This window comes from Phodopus roborovskii, unplaced genomic scaffold (genome assembly GCF_943737965.1).
Source record: "Phodopus roborovskii unplaced genomic scaffold, PHOROB, whole genome shotgun sequence".
NCBI classification, from domain to species: domain Eukaryota; kingdom Metazoa; phylum Chordata; class Mammalia; order Rodentia; family Cricetidae; genus Phodopus; species Phodopus roborovskii.
The window spans coordinates 19,622,778-19,644,544 of record NW_026126480.1 but is presented as its reverse complement, the minus strand read 5'-3'; the positions used below and the strand labels follow the sequence as shown (position 1 = coordinate 19,644,544).

At 48.6% G+C, this 21,767-nt stretch overlaps 1 protein-coding gene across 4 annotated transcripts in view; it reads left to right on the top strand.

Moving 5' to 3' along the window:
- Sbf2 (SET binding factor 2) overlaps positions 1-7,099 on the top strand; it is a 319,861-nt gene extending 312,762 nt beyond the window's left edge. For all 4 annotated transcript variants that reach the window (XM_051192671.1, XM_051192670.1, XM_051192673.1 and 1 more), the window contains 5 exons: positions 841-945; positions 1,993-2,186; positions 2,707-2,794; positions 4,964-5,095; positions 5,664-7,099. In XM_051192671.1, coding sequence (XP_051048628.1) covers positions 841-945; positions 1,993-2,186; positions 2,707-2,794; positions 4,964-5,095; positions 5,664-5,762 — 618 coding nt within the window. In that variant the 3' untranslated portion in view covers positions 5,763-7,099. The remainder of the gene's footprint in view (positions 1-840; positions 946-1,992; positions 2,187-2,706; positions 2,795-4,963; positions 5,096-5,663) is intronic.
- Positions 7,100-21,767: the final 14,668 nt, after the last annotated feature.

Here is a 21,767-nt window from a genome sequence, read left to right as displayed (position 1 = left end):
TCTATCTTCAGGCAAGCTTTATTTGTTAGATCATAAACAAAATATCACCACAAAATCCATCCTTGGTTCTGTGCAACAGTGGGCACCACACTTACCTGTTGGCAAAGGTACCCATAAAAGTGACTTTGTGGTGCTACTAGGAAGCAGCCAAGAAAACAGCAATTACCCTTCTGGCTACTTCCCAGCAACATTACCTGTCTAGGCTGTTGGAATTAGATCTAGGCAGTGGCTTTTGTGGGTGCTTTATTCCCTTTGTTAGAAATACAGGTAGCTGATGGCCCCATGGGACACCTTCTGCAAGGCATATTCGGGAATGAAGCCGTTGTGGCAGTAGCCACCCCCAGACAGCTTTGTGTTTGATGTGAGTCAGACAGTTCATGAAGAGTCCTTCTGTCTTCAACTGCAGATGTAAGAAGATGCTGCAGTGGTGGCTGTCTCAGACCCTGTCAGAGTGAAAGCATCTGCATGAGCATCTATCTCTTGGTTAATTCTTTGCACATCTGGGTTGAGTCATCAGAGATGAGAGCACTGTCAAGAAAGACTTAACAGCCTCAGCCATTAGGGTTGGGACATAGGCCCACAGTCAGCCTTTAGCTTTGGTCATCAGATTTCCAACAGGCTGTCCAAGAGTGAAGAAGGTGTTTGAGACACACACTCCATGTATTATTATTAAAATCAATCTGTTCAAAAGCCCTGCCGAGTCCTAATAAATCATTAAATCCAGCTATACACTAGCCATGCTGCTCATCTGGGCCCAGTACAGAGGAAACTGTCTCTAGACACATCCTGGTCTTCCATAAAATATTCGTCTGTCAAACTGTCCTTTTATTTTCTTTGCAGGAAATTGAAAAATTGGAGCATAAATTGAACCAAACTCCTGAAAAATGGCACCAGCTATGGGAAAAAGTAACCATGGACCTGAAGGATGAGCCAAGAACAGACCATGTGAGTTGGCAGAGCCCCCTAAGCTTTGGAGGGTGTTAGATCAAAATGGAGCCCACAGCCCAGAGAAAATGATAGAGAGGGGTCATGCCCTGGGGGTTCAGGGCAGAACGTTCCAGATGACCAAATGCTTTCTGAATGTCTCACTCCCCACAGTGACATAATGCACACATGTTTCAGGCACCGAGTCCAGAAGAAATTACTGGGTTCTCTATCTCGGGGCCACTGTGGTCTCTGCTGAGCTACCACAAAGGACAGGGAATGCCAAGTTCATGTTTGCTCCAGAGAAACAAGCAAAGAGAAATACTCTAAAATGACAACATATGCTACTTTCTGTTTCCCAAACTTCCTTTTCTATTGCTTCCTGTTTCTCATACCCGATTTCCTATCCCTGATATTAGAAACATGTATCAAGCACATGATATGTCGAAGAGACTGAGCCCAATGCAGTTCACAGTGAGCAAGGTTTGTACCTCATGCACAGGAGGAATGCAAATGCAGCTACAGTGGCAGGGCCACCACTCAAACCCACAGCAATCTGACCCCCAGCCCAGCACAAGGAAGTAAGGATGCATGAGTGTTTTGAAGAGCTCTTCAGGAAAAAGACACAAGACCAGTGGCCTGAGGTGGCGGCCTTGATAAAAGGGCCTCGGGCTCTATCTTAGATTCACAAGGCTGTTCAGTAACTGTTGCCTCTCAGCCAGAGAGCATCACCATCCTGTGGCCTTTTACCCCAGAAAATAAAATGGCTTCTAGATTTTTTTTTCTAATTATGAAAGTAGGATGTGTATTTTTAAAATAACAGTACACAGAAGGTTACCAAGAGATGAAAATTACCTATAGTATATAACCTAGAAATAAGAAATTTATTGTGTGATATTTTAAAACCTACCTTCTTGTTGGCATGCATGCCATTCATTTGCATCATTTTGGTTGCTGTCTAGAACACCATTTGAAAAGTTGTTTGTTTTTTTAACCAGTCCCCAAATAATGTCAGTTTTCACCCTAGCTTCTGGGTAACTTCCTAGCTCTTATTTTTGTCATTTTCAGTCCCAGAGACACTCATCAGGGTCCCCAGGACTTGTGTCCACCAACGTGCCTTCGTATCAGAAGAGACCTGTGCTCCACCCACTGGACCGCAGCACTGGCGAGGACCAGAATGCCACCATTGCCCCATCCAATGGTGTAGAGCACAGAGCAGCCACGCTTTACAGCCAGTACATATCCAAGAATGATGAGAACAGGTGATATTGCTGGGCCCTAATGTTAGCCTAAGGAAGCCCTGTGCAAACAGCCTTGCCAGACTTGAAATGGGTTTGCTTTCATTTGTGGGTTTTTGATTTTTGGTTTTCTTAAATGCTTTGTTTAGATGGTTCTGGAGGTGGGGAAATCACTATTTGAGAGAATGTGTGTCAGACAATACTTTTTCAGCGGCACACCAGAAATCCCACTCATCCTGGCTGAGAGAAAAGGAATTTCCTCACATAAACAAGGGATGCCAAGGACATGCTAGTGTCTCACAGAATTTTAAGACTTCTGTTTCCAGCTCTGTTTTCCCTCTGTGTTACAGCATTCCTAGCATAGCAGAAAACAAGGAAACAAAGAATTCCTAGCCAGGGGAGTGTGGTGGTCCCAACAGAAGGAAGGAGTCAGTCTCTCCCCAATGGGCTAGAGACAAAACTCTCGGGGAGGGCTCTCATTAGGGAGACAGAAACTTGACAAACAAATGAAGTCAGGTAACTGTCCTGTCGCCCTTTCTTGTAGATCCTTTGAAGGGACACTGTACAAAAGAGGAGCACTGCTGAAGGGCTGGAAACCCCGCTGGTTTGTTTTAGATGTAACAAAACATCAGGTGAGAGAGACCTGTTTAGTGTTTCTCATACACAGCATGCTCACCTACGGCTTCACCTTTGCAGAAGGTACCTCTTCTAAGGCCTAAAATGTCCCTGCACCCTGGCACTAACTGTTGAAAAGAGATTTTAAAGCAGGCTCTATCCAGAGCCCAGCATGCCCAGGGCACTGGAATTCTTAATGTGTAAACGTCTCTTTAATGCATAAACGTCTCTTCTTTAACAGCCAGATCTGGAAGCATCTGGGAGCTTTAGCCCCGCTGTATGCAGATGTGTGTCCCCCTCCCTCCCAGGGTATACAGCTGTCTGTCGTTGCTGCAGAAACCATCCAGTTATGATGGACTTTTCCAACAATTATTGCGCCCCACCTCATAGTACTGGTTATTTAGCAAGGAACAGCTAGCTGTTCTTCAGAGATGGGAGCATTGGGAGGGAATGTGCCCAACCAGTCTTGGGACCTACAGCTGTCTAGATTAGACCTCACTAAGAACTCTTTGTCCTAGCTGCTACAGGTTAGACTTCATCTCTTTGCTACTGTAATTTCAAGGGACTTTTACCCAAACCTTCTGCCCCACAGCACTCTTCATTTGCAAGAGAAATGAAGCCTGTTTCAGGCTGACTTGCTGTGGTCAGAATACAGAGACTATCGGGAAGGACCTAAAGCAGTGGTTCTCAACCTTCCTAATGTTGCGACCCTTTAACACAGTGTCTCAAGTTGTGATGACCCCAACCATACATTATTGCATTGCTACATCATGTCTGTAATTTTGCTACTGTTATGGATTGTAAACATCTGACATTTGACCCCAAGAGGTCACAACTCACAGGTTGAGAACTGCTGCTCTCCTCTGTGCCCTAACAGCACTCCTGTAGGACAGTATCAAGAGGAACCCTCCAGAACAAGGCTGGTCTGGGGTCACCTTTTCCTCTGATTCAAGGGCTTTATTGGTATTTTGTTTGTTGACCCTTAAGAATATTGAGATTTGCAAATATACAAATAGAAGCCCTTTGTAGATCTGCACTTTAATATAGCAGTGTCCCTGAAATCATAGAATCCTCACTGGGTAGAAAAGTTCCATTAAACCACTAAATATAACATAGGAAAAATCATGATTTTGCTATAATTTAAAATTATATCAAATTATATTTGTATTCTTACCAATCTTCTGGTTTTCTTGCTCATACCATGCCTGGGGGTAGGGGTAAGTCAAGAGCCACAGAGATGGAAATGTCAATCACAGTCCTGCTGTGCACCCTGGGAGCCAGGCTAGGCCAAGAAGGCTTTCACCAGCAAGCTCTCTACCTTTTAAAATACTTCATTCCTTCTTATTCCAAAATAATACATGGTTATTGTGCCAAATTTAAACATCTCATAAAGCTCTTAACAGCCCCAGAGCTGGCAGCTAGGAGCTGTCTGTGATGTCCTTTGGTACCATTTCATACTGCATATGTGCCACTTGCCAGCTTGCTGTTCATTTCAAAGCCTTCCTTGTCCTCTGTCTGTCTCCTGGCCATACTGTCACTAAGAGAGCCAGTGTTCAGTGCTGTGCTGACAAGTACCGCACCAATGGGGGCCACAGCATTTCCTGACCCTGTGGTAAAGCTGAGGTAGGAGAGATGGTTCACACACAAACATACTCATCTTAGCCAACATCACTACTAAGTTTTTTTTTTTCTAACAAGTGTTGTTCCCAGTAACAACATATAGGAAAGAGTCTTACTGTCTTGCTGGACATTGCCAGCCACTGTAGTGTTTCTTAGACTAAGGTGGACTCTGGATGTTTGCAGCTAGATGATGTTTCTCCTGTGATTGCCCATTACAATCCTTTGGTCATTTTCAGGTAGGTTATTTATTGGTGTCTAGAAATTTGTTTTTTGTTTTGTTTGTTTTTTCAAAAGAGTTTCTCTGTGTGTAGCCCTGGCTATTCTGAAACTCACTCTGTAGACCAGGCTGGCCTTGAACTCACAGAGAGCCTCCTGCCTCTGCCTCCCAAGTGCTGGGAGTAAAGGTGTGTGCAAGAAAGAGGCAGCCGCGTTGTTAATGCTAGGGTATTAGTCCATGAAGAGTTAGCACTAAAAAAACAAAGTGCAGAGGAAAGTGATCAGATACAGTTTGGAAAGCCAAGTCATTGCTCATTTCTGTATTTCATCTGTCTTATTTTTGGTCCTAGCTGCGATACTATGATTCAGGGGAAGACACAAGCTGTAAAGGACACATTGATCTGGCTGAAGTAGAAATGGTTCTCCCTGCTGGCCCCAGCATAGGAGCTCCAAAGTATACAAGTGACAAGGCTTTCTTTGATGTAAGTCACCTTCCCTGTCCCCTTGCACATCTCTTATCGACTCCCAACGTTAGAGTTAGTAGTCACTAGACATGGATGTTTTATGGCTTTGAGTGAGTGGCAGACTAACCCCATGACTTCCTCTACCCCCTCCTCAGCCTTACTACAGCACTGTCACTGCCCTTGGTCACCTTGGAGAGGAAGTCAGGCAGAGTAGAGCACAAGGACAGCTGACATCTTCCTACAGTTGCCTTTGAGGAAGGGGGGCGGTTGCTCAGGACCAGCTAGTGCCTCTGGCCTCTCATACACAGCACCAAAGCAAGAATGGTGAGATAGCATCATAGTTTATACAGGATGGAGAATGTGACTCCCACTTGGTGACCCTGGCTTTATCCTCAGGATTAGTCAGTCAGGGACTAGATAGCCATCTGTTTTTGCATGGCCCTTAGAATGCCCCACAGCCCACCTCAAGGTGACAGACGATGTTAGAACAGGCAGTTATGTCTGTCTGGATGGGACTAGTTTGTCACTCACCCAAAGCCATAAACATCTTGCTTTATATCTGCTCCTCTGTCATTTGGTTCTATAGCTTAAGACCAGCAAGCGTGTGTATAACTTCTGTGCCCAGGATGGACAGAGTGCCCAGCAATGGATGGACAGGATCCAGAGCTGCATCTCTGATGCCTGATGCCCATGATTGGCCAAGCACATGGGTAGAGGAACTCAATCTGCCAGACAGGAGCAGGTGATGGTCATCCCAAGGCCTGAGGTTCTGCTTATTCTGGCCCTGGCACACTGGTCTGGGTAGGAGCCCAGGTCCCCTTATGGCATCATTCCAACAGGATTTAAGCAGTTGGAGATCAGAGAAAGTTCCCAAACCTGCTGCCATCATCTCCTAGGCAAGGTAGCTACGACCTGAGCCTTCATGAAGGTTCTTTTTGTTCTCCAAGGCCATAATTTCCTTCAAGAACTTTGACAACAAAAATCCATACCCTCTAAAGGTCATCATATGTTCTGTATATATTTCCCATATGTAACACCTACTTTTATGCCTGACCTTTGAGATGCTTGGTTCTTGGTGCTACCATGGAGCGTCACAGCAAGAGACCTCATTACTCATTGGCAGGCAAAGGGAGTGCACAGGATTCTCATGGGAAAAGCAACAGTGACACAATAGCTGCTTCTAACCACTGGCCTCTGAGGACATGGTGCCTGTGTCCCGTGCCCGCTCCTGCTCCTTGACAGCTTTCTTTGAAGTAACAGCAAGCAGGGGCAGAATGTGAGACCCCACGAAACACTGGCATTGAGCTTTTAACCAAGAAGCAAGTAGGAAACTGATGCCAGCTGCTTGCCAGCATGCGCCTGGGACAAAGCCAGATAACCAGACAGCACTGCTCCTGAGAAGTAAGAACTGCTCTTACACTCCATTACAATAGCCTTGTTTCCTTAGCCTAAAGCTCAAGGGCACTGTTCACCTCCACGAACCTGAGCAGCTGCTGCAGCCGCTGGGCCCCTGGTGGCTTAATTGATGTGTTTGTTTTGAAATGTTAATATGTTAAATACCAAACTAATATTTCAAAATATGTATATATGATTTCTATACCCTGATTTTTCAGATAGCCTGCTTATAATTTAATATAAAAATAACTAAACTGATTCGTAAGATTTTAGTAATAAAAGATTGTTCCCTTTTTAAAGAATAAAAACTACTTTGTAGATTAAAAATAAATCAGATTTTCAAATTAAAAAGTATCAACACACTAGAAAGTAGGGTTGTATTAATATATAAGAAATTGGGAAATAAAAATGAAGGAATTTTTTATCATATTCATTTTATAAATTTGCCACCTGTGAAAACGGTTTTGCACATTATTTGTATTTTTCTTTGTATATGAAATAATTTTTTGTACTTTGTAAACTATGGAGCCCATTGTACTTTAGCTCTTTGAGACTGTGCCCACTACTGCTTTTATAACTGGATTCTTTTAACTTTCATGAAGGCATTACAAGCCTTGAGTCCACTAACCACCGGAATTAAATTTATTTCTTAAAAAAAAGAAAAAAGTGTCTTGTGTACTGTAAAGTCAAGTTCATTCTGCACTGTCTAGTACTCAGGTTCCATCTGAATCGTGGCCCATTTGGACCTTGGAAGCAACAGAGATGCTGGACTGCAGCCACAAGCATATGGGTCCTAAACACAGTCTGTGGCAGTTAAGGGAAAGTCTCAGCCGTCCTCTGCTTCCCCAGTAAACTGGACCAGAGTTTACTACCTGTGGTGTATGGCAGATGATAAAGATCATAGGCAGAAGACATTGAAATCCTATTGAGTCATAGACTTTTCTGGGCTGAGCAATTGGTTTCAGTTCTGGAGTTTACTGCCAAAAAGAATACTGATCTTTATCTTAACCTTCAGCAGGCCAGAGTGCTCCAAGGGCTTCAGAGGTCTGTCCAAAACAGTGCTAGTCCCTCCTTGAGCCTCCAGGTACATGTGACCCAGCCAATGGGCCTCAGGACATGCCACAATGCCCTACTGTGCCCCTGAAATTCAGGAGGGAAACTGGAGCCAGGGGCTGAGCCGGTTCAATGCTCATAGTATTGAGATACTACTCCATAGCTGCAGTCAAACATAAAGGGGAAGGACAGACAAGCCAAGGCTATGGCAAGTCCCTAGCTGTGGCTCTGGAAGATGCAGCCATTAGGTCTTGCTAACATAGGTTCCATTGTGGCCAAGTCCCTACTCACCACCACCTCCACTCCCTGACCACCCCTGAGCAGAGACTGGAAATTGCCACTTTATCTCTTCCTGTTGCTGCTTTCTGGTGATGAGCCCCAGTCCTGAAGCTACTAGAGGGTCTACCCTGCATGAACACAGATGTGATTGAAAGGGGCTCAATATAGACAACAAGACCCTCCTGTCACCTAGAACATTCCAAGCGTTTTAGCAGCCATGTACTATCTGTTTGCACAGCCCTGTGTATTGAACCGCATACTTGCACAGAGCCCTGTCCCCACTGTTCGTGTACTGGATGATGCAGTAGAGCCAATAGCCTGCTCAGAGCAAAACGCTTATCAGGGAGGGCTGGGAGCAAGACATTGACTTGCTCTCTTTTAATTCACTGTGTGACCCTGAATCAGTCCCCTAATTCTGCTGGGCTTTGTTTGAGCTGTGACATAAAGGATTCAACAGGCCAAAAGGGTGTGCTTACTAGTAGAGTGGAGGAGCCCCTGGGTTTGATCTGTTATGTTGCTTCCAAACTCTACTTTGGCAAGGGCTTACATTCCAAACTGAAGTTTAAAGAGCAACTGAAAAGAAAATACACTAATCATCTTGTTAAAATGAAGATTCCAGAGATCAGGGGTGCAGCCTGGTAGCATGTGCTTAGCATGCACCACACCCTCGTTCCCATCCCTGACACCAAAGCAAAGAAATATTCTGACCAAATAGGTGTGGGGTGGGATTTAATCTGCCATTTCTAACTCACTTCAAGGTGACGCTTCACTGCTGGTCCAAGGAGCATCCCAGGAGTAGCAGGCATGCTTTCTCCATCCTGGGAGAAGGGAGCACCAATGAGAGGGCATGCAGACAGACAAAAAGCCACAATGAAGATGTGGTCTTTGGTCATCTTCCAGGGATACTGGCCTATTCTGAGCATAGGTCGCTTCCCCTGACTGCAGAGTCCAACTTGGTCAGCCACCTCATGACCAAGTTCTAGAGACCTACTGAATGCCAAGTCCAAAGATACAGGATCCACCCAGGGTAGCACTAGACCAGGAGACATTACATCCTTACAGGGTGCTGCCAAGTCAATTACAGTTGCTAATTGCTAATGTCTGAAGACCAGAAGACAAGAAGAGGGACTACTGCATGCCCAATGAAACTGACCTTGACACTGTTGCCTTGGCCCATGGGGAGACTATCTTGTTACCATTCCAGGCATTCAAGGGAGATGTACATCTGTTTTCATTGGTATGTAGGAGTCCTGTGCAGTGACAAGGACTGTCAATGTGGGTTGTACAAAGCATCCCCACTTGCTTATTAGATGCCTGTTCTATATTGGGTGCTTTCCCTGACCATCAGCATGTGGTATAAACATGCCTGCCCACCACATTGTTGTCCAGCCACATGCCTCTGCCCCATCCCAGCTCACCTCTCAATCACAATCCTCCACTCTCAAGCGTCTGACCAAATGTCCAAGCTTTTGGCCCCTCCCCAGGAACATGTATGTGTGTAAGCTCACTGCCTTGGAGCACTGTTTATATCTTATACACAGAACAGACAGCCAAGCACTACTCACAGCTCTGCTTACAGGTGAGGTTTTCCCCTGCCTTAAGTGTTTGTTCACATTTATTTACTTATTTATTTGGGGGTGGGGAGGGTTGCATGAGCCAGTGTGTGCTGAGGTCAGAGGACAATCCTGTAGGAGCTGGGTCTCACCTTCCATGGTGTAAGTTCTGGGAATGGAACTCGGGTCATCAGGCTTGGTGGCAGATCCCTTTACATGCTGAACCACTTAACCAGCCCTCCCTGCCTTTTATCTCACAGTCAGGGGGCCACTGTCCATCTTTACACTTGGTCCCATTAAGCAAGCCATCCTATCCATAAACCAAACTCTGGCTTTTTCATCTTTGAGCCAGTCACACAGGACTGACTCTAAATGGCGACATGTGCAGGCAAGAGAACAGGCTCTGGTCACCTCATTAAGCTTGCTAGTTCCCTCTGGCCCTGCCCAGGCTCCTCCCAGGTGGACCCATCCTCTGGTCTGATAAACTGGCAAGCCTGCCTTTCTTTATGCTGTTGTGAACCCAATGGAAGCCCACTCAGGAGTGAGTGGTAGCTTCACCAGTGTGCAAACCTCTGCCTGGGGTGGCCTGAACGTCCTATATAGTCCCAAGTCCTATATGGCAATTTTTGCACAAGGTTTGCCACAAGTTCATCTAGTCTGGCAAATGGCAGGGTTGCTTGCCTCACAGCCTGAAACTCCAGCTGAGCTCTTCTTCCTCACAACTACAGCCTTTCATGCCACCCAGAAGCAACATGTTATCTCCATTCCTCCGAAAAGGCTGCCTGGCAGTATGTATTCTTTATTGCAGTATTCTTTAACTTCCTTGGAAGGGGTTATCCCCGGATACTCCTAACTACTGGATCCCTCAAAACCTTTGTTGAAGTAGCCAGTGTTTGCACTGCCATGGGCCCCGCATACCTATGAAATAAATGGGTTTTATACACGGCACTCCTACCATTGCCTCACTGTGATATCATTTGTGAATCAGAGATAACGGGGACCCATTCCAGAGGGTCCTGGCCTTTGAACAAGAAAGAAGCAGAGAGAGTGAACACAACCACAGCAAAACCACAAACGAGTAACAATTGTCCCGAGTGTGAGGTACAACCAAACCTGTTTTCTAATTGGAGGGGAAAGGACAACATTTGCCAAATGACACCCCAAAAACCTCTCCTGTGGCATCCTAGAGACTCACGTTAATAAGAATCTGTATTAATCTGCACTATAAATGATCTCACATGTGCACAGCCATTAAGCATGGTGTCATAGTAATTAATTGCTGTGAAGAGACAGTATGACCACAGCAATCCTTATAAGGAAAACATTTAATTGGGGTGACCCGCTTACAGTTTTAGAGGTTCAGTCCATTGTCATGATGGGGAGCATGCAGGCAGATGTGCTGGAGAGGTAGCTGAGAGTCCTATACCTTGGAAGTAACAGGAAGTCAACTGAGACACTGGGCAGTATCCTGAAAATAGAAAACCTCAAGGCCTGCCCCACAGTGACACTCTTCCTCTAACAAGGCCACACCCACTCCAACAAAGGCACACCTAATAGTGCCACTCCCTATGAGATTATGGGGCCAGTTACATCCAAACTACCACACACAGTGACCACTGGACAAGCCTGAGGTAGGTGGTCTACTGTCTCTCTTCAGGGTCCACTGTGTATCTATAGGGGTCAGACTGCTAACACTAGTGGAGAAAGGGAGCACCACCTAGTCCTTTAGCTTGCCAGCAGTGGTGCCAGCCTCTAGCAGCTATTGCAGGGAGATGCCATTCATCGGCAGAGCTGCAGACTGACAGCTCAGAAGTCCTTTTCGCAGACTGCCAACAGCTGGGCCATGACCATGCTTTATTAATATCAACTCGAGCTCCTCCACTAGTCCTCGACATTGTTATTGCCCCCTTCCCTTCCCCATAAACAATCACACCAGTAAATGGCCACATAGATCCCTGTGTTAGTTACTTTTCACATCACTATGGCAAAAGCATCTTAAGGGAGGGGGGCTTATTTCACAGCTGGGAGGTATAGACTGCCACATGGGGAGTTTCAAATGGCTGCATGAGGGAGAACACAGCCTGCCTTTTTCCCCTTTGCAGTCATCCTGGGACTCTAGCCTTGGGGTGGGGATGCCACATTGACACGTGTTTCCCTGATAGACGTTTCCATGGTGATTTTAAACCCCATCAAGTAGACAGTGGAGATGAACAAATCATCTGACCCCTGTGTATGAAGTGTCCCCAAAAACTTGTGTACTCAAAAAGTTTGTTCCTTGGTCCTCTTATCTAATAATGTCTGTCACCTGCCAGGGGCAGTCAGGTCTGTCTGCTTCATTGAGTGATGCCCACACTGGCCCAGGCTTCTAGGGGCTACCTCAGCAGAGACTGCCCATCTCTTACTCCACACAAGGACAGCCTTTCAGCCCCTTAACTGAGCGCCCTCAAAACCCAGACTCAGACCCAGGTGGATTGACCCCGCCTGGCCAGTGAATTCTTGCTATTCTCTCAGTGTAGTCTTTCTTCACTTTATCCAGCCTAGCATGTCTCCAGATTATTCTAGAGTTCAACTCTAATCATGCTCTTGGCAAATCAAAGGGTTTGTCTTAGAAGTGAGGCCTTCATTACCCTCAGCACCAGGCACAGCTCTCAGCAGGATGGTGACCACGGTGCCAGTGTCCTCAGGGACATGCATCCCTGAGCCTCACTGGTGACAGAGCTGCCCTCACTGAGCTCTTCAGCTGCCCCTGGGCCTGTGCTGCTGGAGACACGGATCTCCACCTCATACCTTCATGACCAGCCTATGTTCTTGACTCCACAGAGCACCAACAGAGTTCACAGGAACCAGCCAGCAGGTCCTTCAAAAGCAGTATATTATACCTATCCTCATCAACACCATCAAATGTGCCAAGCATACATGATGCCCTGGGATCAATCCCTAGCACCACAGCCTGTAACCCCAGCACTGAGATATAGAATCTGAACAATCAGAGGTTTAAAGTCATCCTCAGCTACACAGGAAGTTTGAGACCAGCCTAGACTAACTCTGTCTCATAAAGACCCTGTCTCAAAAAAAAATAACCAGCAATAGCAGCCCACAGGCCACAGTGATGGACTATGGAACAGCTGGGCCATCAGTTGTGGTCCCACAGGCCACAGTGACAGACCACAGAGCAGCTAGGACACTAGTCAGGGCTCTCACATCCTTATCTGAGAGTTGTGGTCTAGAGATTCAGATTCCTTGAGCTCTCTGCCTAGAGACAAAAGTGCCAGCATTTCCAACATGCCATTGATGTACACGGAAGCCCCTGGCCATGAGCAGTTAGCTCCCCACTGTCCTCAGCCTCATTTGCTTCACCTAGAAGTGAGGAATAAAAACTAAAAAGCCAGCCTGGCTCAGTGAATGAAGGAACCTACCACCCTACCACCCTGCCTGAGCTCAACCCCTTGAACCCACAGGGCGGAAAGAAAGAGCTGCCTCTTCAGATGGTTGTCTGACCTCACATGTGTGCTGTGGAACTCAGGTGTTCATGTACCACACATGCACACATGTACACACATATAAAGCAAGTACATGCAACAAAAATTGTATTTTAAGCCAGACAGTGTTGGATTTTAATCCCAGCACTGGGGGGGGGGGGCAGAGGCAGGAGGATCTCTGAGTTTGAGGCCAGCCTGGTCTACAGAGTGAGTTCCAGGACAGCCAGGGCCTCATAGAGAAACCCTGTCTCAAAAAAAATTGTATTTTAAAAACTGAAACAATATACAGATGACCCCTCTCTTAACAATGGTTTGATTGATTTTTTTTTTTTTTTTTTTTTTTTTTTTTTTTGACGTCTCAGAAGTAATACAAATTCAGTAGAAACCATGTTCAGATTTTGGCCTTACATCTTTTCCCAAGCCTCTTCTGGAGCTGAACTATAGGACTGAACCGTCTTCAATGAGCAGGGCACCCAAGCCAGTGTGCTGTCTGCTCCCCACGTCAGCACTCATTTACTAGTGCTACCAGGACACTTGGGAGACAGCATAGGTCACCTCAGGCTTGCCCTCTCTTGCAATCTGCTGGGCAGCCACAGGAAGCTGAGCCCCCCCAGTTAGCACCCATCCCAAGGGAACACCACTGACACTACTGTGCACTGCTAAGCAAGGATGCTCAGTGGGTTTGGTGGTTGACACATCTTATACTGGTCTCCATTTAAGACCGATTTAACAGAACAAATTCCCACAAGCTAAGGGGTGCCTATATGTAAGCACTATGCCAAATAGGGTCTCAAAGTGTGGGCTCAATGGGTTTAACCAGCTGCACGGTCAACTCTCCTTAGGAATCTACAGTTCAGAACTCAAGAAATTCACACTCTATGTCCGGCGATGATGCACACCTCTAATCCCAGCATGGGGAGGCAGAGGCAGGCTCTGAGTCTGAGACCAGCCTGTTCTACAGAGTGAGTTCCAGGACAACCAGGGCTAAACAGAGAAACCCTGTCTCAGAAAAAGAAAAAGAAATACACTGTAAGGTCAAGATGGGCCATTTGTATGACAGCACAATAGTAGCCTTCAACATTATAATCCCCAGAACCTGGGACCCCGTCGTATCAGTGGCAAAGTAAGGTTGCAGCCTGGCCGACCTCCAGTGGTTATCCTGATGGATGGACCCAGCGTCATGCCAACAATGCTTATCATTGGAAGAAGGAGTGAGTGAATGCATGAGTGACTCTAGGAGCAAGACTCAGTCAGCCACTGATAGCCTTGAAGACGAGAAGAAGCTGTGAGCCAGGAAACCGCAGCCTCCAGAAGCTAGACAAAGCGAGAAAACAGATTCAACCTGGCAGCCTCTGAAGCAAATGCAGCCCTACCAACCCCTTCTGGATTTAAGGCCTCCAGAGCAATGCAACAGGACATTGCTTCCAGACCCCCTGCTTGCACTCAGTCATTTGTCACAGCATCGTGAAGCTACTCTTGCAGCACAACGGAGGTGCAGTGGGTATGGAGAGGGCAGGAGCCCTGACAAGGAATCTGAGTAAGAATGCCATAGAGTTCAGAGACAGGCTGGGCCGGGCGGTGGTGGCGCACGCCTTTAATCCCAGCACTCAGGAGGCAGAGGAAAGCAATTTGTGAGTTGGAGGCCAGCCTGGTCTACAGAGTGAGTTCCAGGCCAGCCAGGGCCACACAGAGAAACCAAATCCTGTCTCGAAAAGCCAAAAAACATGAGACATGGGGCAGAGAGAGGTACCTCAGAGAGTGTGGGCCTGCTGCCTGAGGAGAAGGCAAAGACAGACTTTAAGTTGTGCACACACAAGCAGTACACACACACACACACACACACACACACACACTCCCTCCCTACCTGGGTGACATTCTTACATCCTTTCAGACATGGACCCGGATTCACCTGGGTCCCACCTGGTTTTGGCCTACCACTAGCTGAGTTAGTTGATCCAGGGAAGGGGCTGTCTGCCAAGGCCATCATTAGCTGGGAGACTTACCAGTGAGAAATAGCAAACATTTCCCTCCCCAGGACCCCAGCATGTGCCAGCCTCTTCCCTGCCCCAAGCATAGGATGGGACCTGCTATGAATGGATTATTCATACAAAACCCCTGACCATTGTTTAATCATTCAACATGCATCCACTGGTGTTCTGTGTTGATGCTGCTCAGATACTCTGGACCCTAAATAAAGTCTGCAAGTGTTGTTTGTGTCCAGGGTAGCAAGAGCTACTCAAGTGAAGGCAGGCAGGAGCCAGCGAAAGTCTGCCTCAGGTCCAGCGACTTCCTGATCAGCCCCATCGATGTTGACTCTTAAGTGAGGCGATGGCTGAGCAAAGGTGAAGCAAGGGAAAGAAGCCAAGCCAGTGTGCGCGCTGGGGCAAGGTGTGCTCAGGGCAGGCAGGTTGGGAACTGTTGAGGCTGCTCAAGCTTGATGAGGCCCAGGGCTGGGTAGGATCAGAGCTACAGACAGCTGGAGGAGGCACCTGTGGGGGCTGGGCCCTATCTGGGGGAACAGAATGGATTACCAGGCACCAAAGAATGACCATGGGAGGGGAGGGCTGGCCAGGGAGAGAACACATGCAGATTAGGGAGCTGGAGACTTTTCCCGGGTTAAATGACCTAGTCTAAGGTCACACAGGATTTGAGCCCAGAGCTGTCTGATTGTATCCTGTGAGTCCCTCTCCCAGCTAGGCCAGAGAGGGAGATGGTGACCCGTGCCTGGCCAGGCTACTTGGACAGCTGTTCAAGGCCAGGAGTCCCCTCCTGGGGACCAGACAGAACATAAAGTTCCTTCTGTAAGAGAGAACTTGAGCCTTGTAATAGAGAACAGAGGCCCCCAGCTGACTTGGCCCCTCACCCTCTGCCACATACAACCGGAACAGTAAGGAGGCACATCAGCCATTCGGCATAAAGACATGAAGATGCTCCCGACACCTTTCCAAGAGAAGCCCAGCTCCGCCTCGCCCCTGCTGCCACACAGCCCAGCCGTAGCAGAGCCTTCTAGGAAATCCAGGCCTGGGCAAGAAACAAATGAATTTGTCGGAGTGCAGGAGGTGGTGCCTTTCAACCCTGTGTGGCCAGGCTTCTTTCTCTCCAGGCTCCTGTAGCCTCAATATCTTCTGGCTTCCGGCTTCCACTATGCAGGCCCTGGCCTCAGGCAGCCAAGGCTTCAACAACAGATGCCTGGACAGACCCCCACTCTGGCCACAGCAGATCCATCTCCTCATTCCCGAAGGTCCCCTGAGGTTCCACATTCAGTACAGCCCCAGCCAGAGGAATGTGAGCCATTCCCGGCATCTCCTCCCCTGTGGCCAGCCCGGAGAGGGGCTGGGGCCTCTGGGCCTTGCTGACAGGAAATTAGCTGGGCCTGGCCTTCCCCGCTGCCAGCTGCTCTGCTGCCCCTGACCTATGTTTTCTGAAACTTGATCCTGCAAATTTCAGAACTTCTTCCAGGTCCCCAGGAGGCCTGTGGATCTCTGCACGCCTAGCAAGCCTCGGAGGGCTCAGCCTGAGACGGCCTCATGGAGGTCTGGAGCTCTATCCTGAACGGGCCCTAACTCCTCTAGACCGTCAGGCCCTGGTCTCAGGAAAGCTCGGCCTGGAGAATGACTGCACTACAGATGACTTAAGGAGCACCCCAAACAACACTTGAAAGGCTACTGTGTACTGCGGCTCAGTTGATAGAGTGCTGCAGATAGAGTGCCTGTAACACATACACAAAGCCAGGCCAGGTCCCTCCCCCACACCACAGAAGCCAGGCCACCAAGTACCAGGGTGTGATCCCAGCAGGAGCAAGACAAGCTCGACTCAGAGGCTGAAGTGCCAAGGGGAAATGGTGGTTTGTTCTCGGGGTACAGCAGTGTGAGAGAGCTGTACAGAGGTGATTAGAGGTAAAGATGGACAGAAATCAAAGAGAGGGGTCTGGCCTTGGAGAATGAGTGACAGTCATTTTAAAAAGGACAAGTTTGCCAAGCCATTCGTGTGCTGCATGGTGGCCCCTTTCACTGAGCTGCGGGACACTGCCAGATGACCAGTGCTCGGGCTGGGGGAGACAGCCAAATCTCTGAAACCCAAGGCACCAAGAGCTGAGGAAGATGAGGTTTCAGAGACCCGAAAAGGAATGCAGGAGACAGAAGAGCAGAGGTGATAGAGGTGATAGCCGAGGCCCGGCCCAGGCAGGGCAGAAGCACCTGAGGGCATTCCCAGCTGTAAGCACACTAATGTGTCAGGCTGTGCAGCAGAAAATGAGCCAGCACAGGGGCTAGGGGGCTAGAGGGCAGCAAAAGGAGTAGAGAACTCAGAAAGGAAATGAAGGCCCCAAAGGGAAGGCCAGCCAGCTGGGCAGCCTGGGCTACAAGGAGCACAATCTCAAAGAAACAACAGTAACGCGCTGAGGGCAGGGGTCAGTGGTAGAGCACTTGCCTAGGAGGTCAGGGCCATGGATTTGATGGCCAGCATCCGCATAGTTAAACTGGGGGCATCTGGAGCCCTGGAGGTCTCCAATGACTTGATGGAGTGGGAGCCAGGCTGTGGAAAGGAGGGAGGGATGCCAACGGCAAGGAAGCAGGCCAGGTGCACAAGAGCTGAGGGGGTTCCCTGAGATTAGGAGGGTGTAGGATGTGGCCTTTGTTTCCAGGCTACCTAGTATGGCCACAGGTAGCAAAGGTCTCTGTTGAGAGGTTGACACTATCTGAGCTGGCAGAGGGACTTGCCAAGGCTACTCTGCAGTGACTGAGCTAAAGAAACACACAACCCATAGACACCCAAAGGGGTGGGGGCAGCTCTGGGCCACCCCTGACCCCTTCTGGCCTGAGAAGAAATGCCCATGTAGACCCTGAGGTTAGAGAAGGTGAGGGCAGCTTCCCACCACCCAGAGGGTGTCTCCAAGGTACAGGGACACAGCGGGACAGCCTCTAATCCTGCAACGAGGGTCCTGGCTCTGTGCTGGCAGTGGCCCTGCCCGGACTTCATGTCTCCACAGCTCAGGGCTGAGCCCTCATTCCTTCTGGGCCCTTTCAACTCTGAGGGCCAGAGTTAAGACAGGGGTCTCTACCCCGTGGGCCTGCCGATGCCATCACTGGGAATCTGCTAGCAGGCAAACCAGAGTCCAGAGGCTATATGTCCTTCCCCATCAAGAGCCTGCAAACCAATAAACCAGTGTCTTTGGTCAAGCCATCCCTGTCCCCATCATGCCTGACCTACATTTCTCTCCAGTCTCAGTGCCCACTCCCCCTCGGTGTCCTTCAGGGAGCATTCTTCCCAGAGTCACCTAGGGCTATCACTCAGACCCTAACTATTCACTGACATCTCTGACCAATGACTTCAAATGCCATGTAAGTGACATACTTGCAAACTTGAAGCCCAGCTCAGGCCTCTCCTGAACCCCAGACTCCCAAGCCCAGCTACCTTCAGTGCATCTACTTGTAGATGCCCTAACCTGAAGTGACTGAAAGTAAGTCCTGCACCCCACCCCAGAGGAAAACCCATTCTTTAGAAATGGAAGCTAATCTTTCCTGTCACTGTGGCCAAGGTCTTAGGAGCACTCGCTGTCTGAATGTGCCTTTCCTCATGCCAGCACCTCATCTGGCAGTCAATCATAATGCACCTAAGCCAAGCCTCTCCTCCTGCCGCCAGGAAAGTAGCCCAGCAGCTGAGGCGAAGGGCCGGGCTGTCAGGTCCTATGGCTTCCTGCCTGCCGCCCTCACCTTTCTACCTTTTTTTTTTGGTTTGTTTGTTTGTTTGTTTGTTTGTTTGTTTGTTTGAGCCAAAGCCAAATGTGAGGCATCAAGCAGAGTGAACTTTGTGACCTGGGACTCTTCTGAGTTTGGGTCTTCTCAGCAGCCCTCTTGGCAGCCCGAGAGCCTCACCCACATGCGCATCCCACCCCTGACAAGTGTCTCCTCCCCGTAAAGACATAAAGCTTTTACAGTTTCACACTGTAACTGGTGGCGGCACACGCCTTTAATCCCAGCACTAGGCAGGCAGAGGCAGGAAGATCTTGAGTTTGAGGCCAGCCTGGTTTACAGAGTGAAATCAACTTGGACAGTTTCTATTCAGACATCGGCTCAGTACAGCACAGTCCAGGAGAGGCTGATCCAAAAAGCATAGGAATTGAGACAGAATCTCATCCTCAATGAATTTTTTGGGGAAATCCCCTATTTACCATCTCATGCACAATTGGGGATACATATATACATATGATTAAAATTAGATGCATTGTGGGAAGGGACATCTGTAGTAGATTAAATGATATGACCAGTCAATCAAAAAAAAAAAAAAAATATCACCCTCATTAGGCTTCTTAGTAACCAAACAACTCCTTCCCCTGAACCCCTATAAAAGGAGCCCCAACATTAATCTGGGCCCTGAAGTTCTTCTTCATTCTCTTGACAGTTGTCCCCTGGCTGGCCTGTTCCATAGCCTTGCTTTGAAAGACATTTTCCTGCTATGTTTGTAAATCTGTGAGGCTTTTATTTCAATTCCTTGAATAAGAGGCCAAGAACCCAGCAACACTTGGCCCAGACCAGACCAGCAGCAGCAGCAGGAGTCCCCACAGCTTCTTCACGCTTCATGATCTGTCTTCTGTTGCCCTGTGACCTCAGCTGCCACTCCTCTGGCTGCACTGGCCCAGATGGCCCTCAAAGGTGGCCCTTCACAAAGCTACTACTCATGCCATCCCTCTCCCTAGGACGTTCTGTCGGGTCTCTTCAGGGCTCATCCCTGTCAGACACCCCTGAGCACCCCCATGCCACATCAACCTAACCTCCAGCACCCCTGCCCACCTTCCTCCACAGCATCTGCCGGCACAGCTCACTGCACCCCCCACCCCCCCAGAAGCCTGCTTCTAGTACTGACATACCTGTGATCCCAGCACAGGGGGAGGCCGAGACCAGGATGAGCGAGTTCAAGGCCAACTTGAACTACACAGAATCTCTATCTCAAAAGGGAAATCCTCTTTTAAACAGAAAGACACTTTTGTTTCCTCTGGTGGACACTTTTCAGAACATAGGGAACTTTGTGGCTCGGCAGAGGCTGGTGCTGATTCCAGACTTACAGTGTAGACACAGAAGGGTTAAGAGTTCCAGGCCAATCTCAACTACATAGCCAACTTCAGGCCAGCCTGGACTACATGAAGCTTTATTTGAAGAAAGTAGGGAGCCTGGTACAGGCACAAACAGCCCTGGGTGCAGGCCTTAGAGGACCGAGCAAGAGCTGCGAGACGGCCACGGCTCTGCCACAGGGCAGCTGGGTGGGCCACTGGGGGCAGCCTAGCCCACGTGTTCCCAGGCATGCCCTTTCCTTTCTGGTCCTTTGATCCCTTGCATTGAAAACAGTCCATGTAGACAGCTTCCGCCTGCCTGTCTACCTACTCATCTCTCCATCCTTCTGCCCTCCTTCATCCACACATCCAATCCTCTGCTAACGTCAACAGTCCACTAGTCCCATATGAGCCAGCCCATCACCTAGCCATCTAGGCAACCTCCACCCATCGGTCTTGTCAAGGGTGCTCCTGCTGTGCTGAAACACATGACCAAAGAACCCGGGAGGAAAGGGTTTGTTTCACTCCAACTCCTACATCACAGTTCATCACTGAAGCAGGCAGGGCAGGATCCCGGGGGCAGGAGCTGATTAGAGGCCATGGAGGGCTGTTGCTTACTGGCTTGCTCCTCATGGCTTTCTTGTAGAACCCAGAACCACCAACCCAGGGACAGCACCACCCACAGAGGGCTGGGCCCTGTCCCATCAATCACTAAGAAAATGCCCTACAGGCTTGTCTACAGCTGGGTCTTATGGAGGCACTTTCTCAGTGGAGGGTCCCTCCTCACAGATGACTCTAGCTTGTATCAAGATGACTTTAACTAGCCAGCACAACTGACCCCTTGCCTCTCCTGGCCTCTCACAGTGCCAAGCCTCAGCTGCTCTCCATGACCCCTCCGTGCCTTCAAAACCAGAACCACCTGGGAGACCACGTCCAGGTGCCAGCGCTGGGTATAACTTTGGCTGCCCCTGGAACACAGCTTCTGTGTGTTGGCCCTGAGGAGACATTTCCCAGAAGATTTCACCTCAACAATGCCACTCTCTTCTTAATCTCCGCTAATTTCTCAGCTCCAGCATTATCCCCGGAACACAAAGGTTTTACTTTAATGGTTCTGGTCTCTTGTTAATCACGGCCTAGTCTTTAACCCAGCTGACCAGAACCGCAGAGTCTTTTTTTTTTAAGACAGGGTTTCTCTGTGTAGCCCTGACTGTCCTGGAACTCATTCTGTAGACCAGACTGGCCTTGAACTCAAGGGATCCACCTACCTCTGTCTCTGAGTGCTGAGATTAAAGGCATGGGACATCAACTCACAGTGTTATTTAAAAATATATAATGGCCCTAACATAAAGGACACTCAAATTTCCCTCCAGAACTTTATTCACAAGCCAGACCTCCAACATCTACATTTCTCTCAACATTCCCTTTTTCTAAGCTCCCACAGAACAGCTCACCCAGCTTGGAACACTCAATGGCTTTTCTAGCCCAAAGTTCCAAAGTCCTTCCACAATCCTCCCAAAAACACGTGGTCAGGTTGTCACAGCAATGCCCCACAATCCCGGTACCAATTTCTATCTTAGGATTGTTATCATTATTGCTGTGATGAAGCATCACGGCCATAGCATCTTGAGGAGGAAAGGGTTTATTTAGTTCACACTTCCCTCACTGTTCATCATTGAAGGCAGGTAGAGCAAAACAAACAGGGCACAAACCTGGAGACAGGAGCTGACCAGAGCCACGGACGTGCTGCTTGCCGGCGGGCTCCCCATGGCTTGTTCAGCCTGCTTTCTCATAGAAGCAGGACCACCAGCCCGCAGGTGACCCTATCCACACTGGCTGGGTCCTCACCCATGGGTCACTAATTAAGAAAATTACCTACAGCCTACCTT